The sequence below is a fragment of the Aplidium turbinatum genome, chromosome 11, assembly GCF_918807975.1.
Source record: "Aplidium turbinatum chromosome 11, kaAplTurb1.1, whole genome shotgun sequence".
Classification (NCBI taxonomy): Eukaryota; Metazoa; Chordata; class Ascidiacea; order Aplousobranchia; family Polyclinidae; genus Aplidium; species Aplidium turbinatum.
The window spans coordinates 3471773-3482583 of record NC_137482.1 but is presented as its reverse complement, the minus strand read 5'-3'; the positions used below and the strand labels follow the sequence as shown (position 1 = coordinate 3482583).

The 10811-nt window shown below is 40.3% G+C and overlaps 1 protein-coding gene across 1 annotated transcript; it reads right to left on the bottom strand.

Moving 5' to 3' along the window:
- Nucleotides 1-1233: 1233 nt before the first annotated feature.
- Nucleotides 1234-1611, bottom strand: LOC145779725 (general transcription factor II-I repeat domain-containing protein 2-like). Its single transcript, XM_082591361.1, has one exon. It carries the CDS (start codon nucleotides 1609-1611, stop codon nucleotides 1234-1236), a length of 378 nt encoding a protein of 125 aa, XP_082447487.1.
- Nucleotides 1612-10811: the final 9200 nt, after the last annotated feature.

The window sequence follows — 10811 nt, the reverse complement described above, 5'->3', positions numbered from 1 at the left end:
GCCGCACATCAAATAAACACTACTAATTTATATTTTCAGCAATGGAGCTTATATCTTATTGAAATTTTGTACAAGAATGTCATCCTCCTGCAGCGAATTCAATTTAAGCTGGATTTTTACAGGCGCAAACAGGCCCAGATTTAGGGGGAGGCAAAGGGTGCAGATGCCTCGGGCCCCCTGACTTTTGAAGGACCCCTCTATGAGCACAAAATGTGATTTTGTGTTATTATTATTTTTTTTCTTTCAGCCTTTAAAGCTTCTGCAAAATGCTGTGCAGTGCTAGGTTAATGCTACTGTAGACGTAGAGGTGGTTTATCGCGCAGTGGGCGCGAAAAAATTTTTGCACGGGGGCCCCCGATCTAAAAGTGCCCGGGGCCCCCATTAGCTAAATCCGGCCCTAGGCGCAAAACTTATTTCACAGGTAGCCCGCGGTAGCTCACGTTGCCCACCCCTGTGCTAGGGCATCTCAAAACGGCTAGGCTAGTCAAGACTAAGCTCAATACTAGTAAAGTTTGTCTCCAAAGCAATAGGCTACCAGGTACTGTTAGTTTTTTTTTATACAGCTCAGGAATACATCAACTTTCAACAAAGTTTGAATTCATTTTTTCAAAATTTGGAGTAAAAATACTCTCAGAACTCACCAAATTTAGTGCAATTTTTCAAATTTTTCTGGGGGGACACCCCCGCGAAGTCGTTTGCATCCCCCACTGCTCACAGACAGCACCAGCCGCCACTGATAACAACAGTCTGTTCGCATTAGTTCATAAATCCATTAATTGGAAGACAAGTTACATCGGGTTACAAACTGATATAATTTTTTACGAATGAGAGCTTGAAAAGTTGTGGTGTAAGCATTGTTTAATTTTTATTAACATAGATTACTGACAATGAGGATACGATTACTTGGATTACAATCTAGCCCAGGGGCGGGCAACTTCTCCAGTCGGCGGGCCTGATATGGAAAAATGAAGTACTTGGCGGGCCGGATTTATGAATCGCTACATTAATCGCGTATTTATCTACCTAGACAAGGAATAAATCGTATTTAATGTAATGTAAACTTTAAGTTTAAAGCATAGAGACCAAAAACAGTATTTAATGAATTTATTAACAATTAATGTAATGTACTTCAATAGCTGCTGAAGTCAATGAGACATCTGTGGTCGATCAAATTTACCGTTCTCTGGCTGCATGTCGGACATAGAAACCCTCAATAAAGACTGCACGTGAACATCAGTGAGATTGGATCGCAACTTTGTCTCTGTTCCTGGTCGAAAATGTTTGCTCGCAAATGTATGTAGACCCGAACAGAGCAAGTAGTTTCATGGCCATCTTTCTCAGGTTGGCAAGCTTGGACTCATTCAGTGACGCATAAACTTTATCAATGCCGTTAGATTGGGATATCTCTTTCAGGGTAGAGTCACACTGCAAATCAATCAATTCCAGCTGTACGGCATCCGGCACCTTTTCAAACTCAGGTGCAAAGGGTGATGACAAGATATCAAATTCAGCAGAAAGTTTCTGAAAGTCTGCAAAACGACGACCAAATTCATTGCCTAGTGCAGATGTCATATTGGTGTACTTCTCAATTGTCATCATCTGGAGTGCCATAGTTTCGAGTGTTGGAAAGTGCGTTGCGATATTCTCATTGAGCTGGCGATAAAACAGTTTTAGCTTCACCCTGAATGCCTTCATTGTTGAGTACATTTCGTGAGCAAAAGTGCCCTTCTCTTGAAGTGGTGTTCAATTCTTACAAAAGACAAAGAAAAAGAATGGAAGGGCCCGTTTATGACAGAACATGACATGCTGGTCACTCGACTAAATACCGAAAACAAAGAATCAAAGAACATAAAGAATAATAATAATTGTCACTATTATTTGACGTAGTAAGCAAGCAGTGGAGTATTGCAGCAGAGTGTGGCCGCGGGCCATTATCATTTAAAGACCGGAAACTGTCTGCGGGCCGCTCAAAATCCCGTCGCGGGCCGGATCCGGCCCGCGGGCCGTATGTTGCCTGTCCCTGATCTAGCCTGAGTCAGGGTGCTGAGGATGGTGCCGGCAAATTGAAGCTAAGTGAATGGGAAAGCAAGGAAGCCTTCGTGTCCATCTTCAATCAGACCACTGAATGCTTTTGACAAAATATACACAATCACATTCTCTCTGTAGATCCGATGTTGTGCACGACTCTCACCCAGGCCCGGATTTAAGGGGGGGGGGGGGACAGAGGGTACATATTTCTGCAAAATGCTGTACAGTGTTGGATTAAGGCTACTGTAGGGGAGATGCAGGAGAGTTGAGGCACAGGGAGAGTTGAGCCACCACCTCTAGCAGAAATTTTGCTTAATATAATTGCACTCTACTGTCACTAGTGGTATTAAAAAACGTTGTTACAGCGTCAGTGTTGTAAAGAAAGCTTCACGATATTGCCAGGGAAAGTTATCTTTGAAAATGCAAAAATGTATCAGAAAGTAAATTCGAAAAATTTTAGCATTTGCTTAAATATCTCTAAAGCTATAAAAGATATTTAAATTACAAATATAGTGCAAGGTACCTTTGGAAAAGGTGATTGTATGCAACAATTACCCAATGCTGTACGTCATTTGACGTCATTTGACGGCGTCAACTTTTTGTTGACGCTGAGGCTAGTGCCGTAAATTTATTTTTTAGTTGACGGAAGTGATAGCGCCGTCAACTATTTTGCCGATTTTAAGCGTCAAGCGCTATGCGTCATTTTTTTTTCATGGAAAATTTCGTTTCACAATAAGAGTTTCACAATGTATTCTGGCCAGCGCGACTAATCCGAATTACAGGCTTTCGCGTTGTTTGGAATGGCTCCCTGGAATACACGAGGAAGAAGTTCGCCAAATGGTGCTGATCACCCATGTATTGAGAACGGGAGATCAGAGACAGAAAGCGAAAAATCCATGAATGGCATCGCGGACGTTGAAGATACTTTATTTCAAGAGCTCTATGCCCCTGAAAAGAGCGATGTTGGTGCAGTGGACCTCGTTAAAAGATTTATACATGCTAAACTATCACAGCACGTTTGGAATAGTGATACCTTTCCGAGTAAACGTTTTCAACTGAAAGGACAATATGCGTCCCAAACGCAGCAGATTGTCAGACAAACGTTTTGAAATGCTTGTTTTTCTGCAAGGAAATAACTAATAGGCTAAGCAGCTAATTTCAATACAGTCTCAAAACATAATACCTGCTCTTTTTTATAGCTATTGTTAGCCTAAACTTGGTTGAAATATTTCCGTTTTATGAGGCGCTGGCAAAAAATAGCGCTAGAAATTAGCACTGACGCTGACGCCGTCAATTTCTTCAAGAGCTTACGCAGTACTTTACGCCGTAAAGTTTTTAGGCAATTCGCGCTGACGCTGACGCCGTCAATTTATTTCAATGACACATACAACACTGCAATTACCACGCAGCTTCTTGAAAACGTTTTGAAGAAATCCAGGCTAAATTCAAAATGGTTACGATTAGGAGAGTTGAACCATCACGTCAAGGAGAGTTAAACCACATGGCTCAACTCTCCCTCTCATTTAATAAATAAATTTGTTTTCTCAAATCTACAATTCTAGCGTTTAAATTGTTGTTTTATGCTTAAAACGATAAGCCTACTTGCTTGAAACAGTTAATTAATGAGGCAAAAAGATGAAAGCAAGTAGACTTTTACTTCAACTTATTTGTTAAAACAGTCTAGCCAATCCTGCAAATGTTTCAGGCATTGTGGTGAGTTCTATAAAACAGCCTAAGGTATCTTTACTGAATTATTTGTTACACTGCTGTGATTGAATAGCTAACCTATCTATTACGTCTTATCTATTACAAGGGTCATCCATGGCAAAGAAGGTGAACGTGGCCTATGGAACCATGTTCACAGTTCTCAAGAAGGAATTGAAGATGAGCCCATTTAAATACATGAAGAAACAGTAGCTAAATGTCAATACCATTGAGAAACGTCTCTCCAGAGCCAGAATTCTGCTCTCACGCATTAAAGGAGGCACGCTGCCAAACCTTGTGTTCAGCGATGAAAAGAAATTTGATATGTAGCATCATTTTAACAGTCAGAATGATCGTGTTTAGTCAAGAAATGGTGACATGGAACCTCGGGTAGTCACTTAGAGACAAGGGGCGGCATCAGCAGTGATGGTGTGGGTCGCAGTCAACGAATCAGAAGGAGTCGAATGATTTTTGTGAACCAAGGAGTAAAATTGAACCAAGAATAGGCTACTACCGAAATGATCACTTGAGGGTTCATTATTGCCTTTGGGCAAAGAAATACTTCAAAAAACATAATTGGTCATTCCAACAAGATTCTGTCCCGTCACATGGAGCTAAGAGAACGCAAAACAGGCTTTCAGTTAATGTGCCGTTCTTCATTTCCAAGGAAGAATGGCCTCCATCCCCATATCTGAACCCCCTGGACTTTGGTATCTGGTTGTACCTGGAGAACAAGGTTTCGACTAAACACAACCAAAGTTTGGGAGCGCTGAAGGTTAATTTGAGGAAAGAATGAGCCAAATACCTCAAAAAGTTATTTGTGACTTTTGCAGGTCCTTTTCGAAGCGTCTCCGACTTGTTATCGACGCAAATGGTGGACACATTGAGTAAAACTTGTTTTTCCTAAATACAGTACCGGTAATCTATATGTCTTGTGGCTGATGATAGCGATCCATTACAGTTGCACGATTATCGAAGAAGGTATTAACAGTGTATCTGTTAAGTGCTGTTGCCCTTGTTAATCATGTCGCTTCAGGAGTAGACTTACGTATCCACAACTTCTGGCAATGTTTGAATCCCAACCAGAAGCTTTGTCCTGCTTTCTTGTCCTCTTTCCAGCTATCGGGAATAACAGCGTTATTTCTCACAGCAAATTCGTAGGCAAGCATGCGACATTTGTCTTTTGACAAGCCATGATAGGTAGAGGCCTAGTCTTTCAGGTGATTGGCTAGCTCAGTTTCCATTGCCATTGTAAATATCATATTAGCTGTTTTACATTTCTTGTATCCATAATTGTCGTGACGTTTTTCTTTGCGTTTCTTAATGTATCGCCCTAACCCATTAAAAGCCGCCACAAGTTCCCATTGCTCTTTTTAGGAAATATTTCAGTCACAAAGTTGTATTGTCATAACTTTTGAATTAGTTTAAAAAAATTTGATGATTTTTGCTTTTTTGATGCATTTTTTTGTGTGCCTTTTAAAAGGACACCGGCCACATAGTCAAATGTATATCTTGCGATACCTTAACATAAGAAGGTGTTTGTTTCGGTAGAAATTTGTCAAATCTTTCTTGAAGGACGTTTCAAAGTTATTGTATGAACATATTACACTCACGATAACCATCGGCGTAGCTAGTGGGAGGGTGCCCCCCCCCCATTAGGCAGTCCCCCCCCCCGGTCGGAAGCTTGTGGCGGCAGAATATTTTTAAACGTAAACGAAAATGCATAGTAAAAATATTTTTTGAAACGGATTTGGCTCGAATTCTATGTGCTGATTCCTACTTCACGCGTTCAGGGGTGTAAAATCATGGTCCGCCGCGGGCGGCACAAACCATAGAGATACGCCACTGACAGTCGGCGGCTCCAGCTCGTGACCGAGCATTGGTTTCGTCATCAAATCGAATTTGGTTTTGGATGGTGATGTCATATATGGCTTTGGAGGCCAGTCTATGATGGAAAAGACGTGGGCAAAAGTCACATTGTATGGGGGATATGGATTGTATGGAGGGAGGGACGTGGAAGTTTTAGCTTTTCTAGTGTTCGTTTTTCTTGGGCTTTTTGTATCCTTTTTTTTCGAAAATTTCCGTGCCTTCCTTAGATCTTTTTCTGCAGAGTAATCTGTCACTAGCAAGGTTTTCCATGAATCCAGATCAATGTTTGCATGGTTGAGGGAGACTTTCAGCTGATCTTTGTATCTCATTTTTGGTCTTCTGGGGAGGGGGTCCAGTCTCTAGTTGTCCCTCCTCGTTGTCCCTTCTCATGACATGTCCTGTCCAGCGATGGCAGTGTTGCAATATGGTGGCTTCTGAACTGGGCAACCTAGCGCGATCAAGGATTGCATCTTTGGTGAGACAATCTTCCCAACGAGTGCTTAGCATTTGACCCAGTTTCCTCTGCTGAAAATTTTCAAGACGTTTGATGTCACGGCGGTATAATGTCCAGGTTTCACAAGCATAGAGAAGGGTGGATAGAACGACTGTCCGGAGGACCATAATTTTTGTGCGGATAGATATAGCATGGTTGTTCAAAACACGATAGTTAAGTCTTCCATAGGCACAATATGCTGCTTTTACACGATGTTCAATATTCTTTGACAGTGTTACAAACAGCCAAAAAAAAATGTGGCCATGTGGCCGGTGTCCTTTTAAAAGGCAACAATAAATATAAAGCAAAATAAACAAATAAAAGAAGCAAAACCTTACACAAATTAGAGTGTAGTTGGAAGCACAATATTATAGAGTGTCAAACTATGAAGAAACATAATTCATACCTATTACCAATAGGCAATAAAACATGCATGTTCCTCCTCACTTCACTTCATCCAGTTCTTCTCATTTTTCAACAATTTTCAAACTTTCACAAAATTCAGAAAAAGTACTTTGTTCGCAAATATTTATCAACACCTTCCAAAACAGACCCTAAACAACTACTAGCAAGTCCAAAATGATTCAATCAAAATAAGATGATGCAATACTGATGCATTCAAAACGATGTCCTTTTAAAAGGACACCGGCCGTAAATGGGCTAAATTGAACCTATTGTGGACCCCAAATTCGTTTGCAGCTGATTGAATCCAGGTGCCACGTTCATTTGCTTCAGCAGCACGCAGGAGATTTCCTTCAGAGCTACTATGAATATAAATCTGGGTGTATTTTGTGGCATACTGCTTATATAAGCTTGATGTTTTCTTTTAAAAGAGTCTACACTCATAAAATTATGTGGTGCATAAATATACAGTAGGCCTACTTTAGGCTTACAGATAGCTTGACATTCAACATAAAAGTCATTCTTAACTGCGCTAATTGTTTGTCGAAAGCAAAAATTATGACTCACAAGGTTTATGAGGCATTTGCAGAACATGCTTAGATCTACGTTACTCTAACTTTGAACTTTTATATTACATGGACCAACTCTCCTTATCCGGTTCAACTCTCCTTAACACTATGATCAACTCTCCTGTAGATGCAGGAGAGTTGAGCCATTTGACAAAACTTTTTTAAAGTTAAATTCTGAAAATACGTTTGATATTGACTAACATTTAATCAGAGGGATTGTAAGCCAATTGGTTCTACTTCAACATAAGCACACAACATTTGGACTAGCAATCATACAATCGGAAATATGGGCTCAAAAGCATAAATTGGCTCAACTCTCCCGCATCTCCCCTAGACGTAGAGGTGGTTTTTCGCGCCGTCGGCACGAACATTTTTTTTGCACGGAGGCCCCATGATCTAAAAGTGCCCCTGGCCCTCCTTCAGCTAAATTCGGCTCTACTCTCACCTGCGGCTATACACAGCCAAGTTACTCCAAGTTATGGTTCACAAATAGAACAAGGTCTTGTTTATACAATTTCAAAAGCATGGCCACGCAATAGAACAAGAACACAAAAATTGCAGTAGTTATCCATAAACAATTCGATGAAGTTTTAACAGAGAGCATACACAAATACTCCATATTTCATAGCAGTAATAATATTTTTTGGTAGGATAGCAAAAGCAACAAGCAAGAAAGCTGCTACAAAACATGCAACTTCAAAGGCTAAGGCAGGTATTATTCCAAAATACCAAATTTTAAAACTAAAAACAAATTCTGACCAACAAATCGAACTGAGAGTGGGACGGGTTAAAGAGTAATCCAACACCACTACAAGCCTCGAAATAACGTAAATCATTTCAAAGCTGTGCCATTCTATTATCCATTTGCCTATGTTTTCACATTGGATAAAAACAAAGTAAGCTATCATAGCGTTCATGATAAGACAAGTCACGATTGACCTTGAAATGATATTTCTTATCACAACGATGTTTGGTAATGTGCGGTTTTCGAGGAGGCTAAGAACTGCAAGCAAAGTTGGCAGGAAGTAAACATAAGATGACTCCATGTGTGCAAACCACAAATTGATTGCCATTCCAACGAAGAAATCAGTTACATGTCCCATTTCCTGAAATCATATTGCAAATATTAACTTTTTCCATATCTATTTAATAATCTAATTTAAGTTTTATTTCCGACCAAGCAAACAAGATTAGGATACAATACATGCCATAACAGGGGTCCATCAAAAGGTAGTAGCGACAGAACCAGTAGAGTGTGCTAAAGGCAGGAATGATTCAATAAATACAAAGATTTGGATCGTTTGAAAATTGTAGCCCTATCCAATTGTTTTAACACATTTCTATTTTTAAACTAAAGCGTACATTTCCGAACAAGTGCAGCTTATTATCAATGCTCCAAAACAGTAGCAGAGGTCACCAACCTTTTTTGCATGCGGGCCACTTTGGCGCTAAGGAGAGCTGCGGCGGGCCGCACTAACAAAATTTTAAGTCGGTTGACTCTTATGTTAGAAAATAACACATTTCGTACCTGCAGCAACAAAATTACCGTAAAAATTACCGTAAAATACTGCAGCAACAAAATTAGTCGAACAACGCTACTGCCAGGCCGAGCTCCTTTTACAACACTTTTGACTTCTTTAACAATGTCTAATAAACGAGGCCACTTGTTTTGCGCACTTATAGCGAGGCGAGCAAATAGCCTACTCATCGCCAAGCAAGATTGGTGTTGTCACTTCGCTTCACAAAAGATATCTTGTAATTAACAGTTTCAGTAAACAAGGAAAGATTTGACACATTGCAATACAGGCAACAATAGTGACCTGCAAACATATCAGTGAAAAACAGGCTCCAATAACAGGGAGAAAGAAACCAGGCACCATGAAACAAACGCTTGTGGAAATCAGGGAAAAAACGTTTCTATCGTAACGTAACTCATGAACAGCGTTCCCTCTAGAAAAGCAATGAGTTGGTTTTTCATCCTTTTTGTGAAGTCTACAAAACCGTCTTTATTTGATTATAACACCAACCACTGGGACAGTGTGGCTGGACATCGCATTGGTATTTATTTAAGCGACCCCCACCTAGAACTACAATCTGATTGGTCAGTCGGTGGAATCGTATGCAAAGCGAAAATATGCTTCCCAGAAAGTATTTTTTGCCTTCATGCTCTTTAACACCTCAAGAAAAGTATTTTTAGTTATACTTGTACGCTGATACCTTCCGCGGCCGCACATAACGACGTGGCGGCCCGCCGGCCGCCAGTTGGTGACCCCTGCATTAGACTATCCAACTAAAAGCGCTTTTAAAGGTATATCGCCAGAAGTTAGGCAGTTCACAAATGAATTTAACACAATTAGGAACTTCAAAATGATGTAGGCCTACTTATATTTCATGGCTGCTGAAGTTTTTTAGTTTCGTTTGATTAGATGTAGAACTACGGGATGTCCAACTACCTGCCAAGAAGGGTGTGTTAAATTTCAAAGTTGCCAGATGTTGTCCAAACTTTTCGGGTAAATTATAATTTTACAGTAGTGGCTGCTCAAGTGTTATAAATTATTATTAGGCTATAAATAATAAATAATTTGTAAATAAATTCAAGGCATTGTTTTATCATCTCAATTAAACTCATTATAGTGCAGCTGATAACCTCTCACAATCAAGCCAATTGTGCAAATTATGACTAAAGAATGAGATTTTCACTAGTGTTAGCACATACCATAAGGGTCATTTTAAGGTTGGGAAGTAAGTCAGATTTGACCTCTGATGACCCTGAGAGGTCAATGACCTCAAAGTATCAGAATATTGATATTTGGCGTCATTGGTTAATCTTAATGGTGTGTATGATGTACAAACCATGCATATGTGTTATAATAAAAATGTCTACACATTCTACAGAGTGTTGACTGTGTTAGTGTATTGCTCATTATGATCAGGGTTGCCAGGTTGGCCTCTTTACGGCTAAACTTCACAAATTCGGCCCTTTTTGAAATCGTTTGGCCAAAAAAAATTGGGTTTGACCTTTTGGTCTTATTTTAGATTTTTCATATTGGTTTGGCTCCAAATTTTCTGCTTGGCTTTTTTAATTTAGCTTACTGTATTTTGTACGATTGAAACAACAATGGCAACACTATTCTTTTATTCTTTCAGTGGTGGTGATTGTTATTTGTTAACGCGCATGTGCAGAGTGTGCAGGCAGCAAGGATGGAAGTTTTGCACTCTTGCTCTTGTAGCGATGGTAGTTAGTTTGCAGTGCCTACTAAGATCTACCATGAAACCGAGAAGTGTTGGCTATGCATCATTGAAAGAAGAACTCGTCCAGTTCAAGGGACTTCATCATATGCCAATGGAACTCGACGTCAACAGACTGGATGATGGCGATGGCATAGAAGCTAACTTGAGGAGACACAATGCTCAGTGGCACAAGAAATGTCGTTTAAAGTTGAACAAAAAATATTTGACCATCAGAACAGAGCAGAATCCGCTTCAGGACAACAATTTGGTACCGGTACTCCAACCCTGCCCAGCACACGATCAGCAGCTGCCCACAGGCTTCCACAGTCAACCTCGCCTATCTGTTTCCTTCTGCAATAAGTCAGCTGGCACAGCAGACTTGCACCAAGAAGCTACAATGGGAATTGACAAGAACGTTCGAAGATGTGCCACTGAATTGGAGGACACTGAACTGCTGGCAAAGCTGTCTGCAGGAGACCTGATTGCCATCTAGGCAAAATACCATCGCAGCTGTC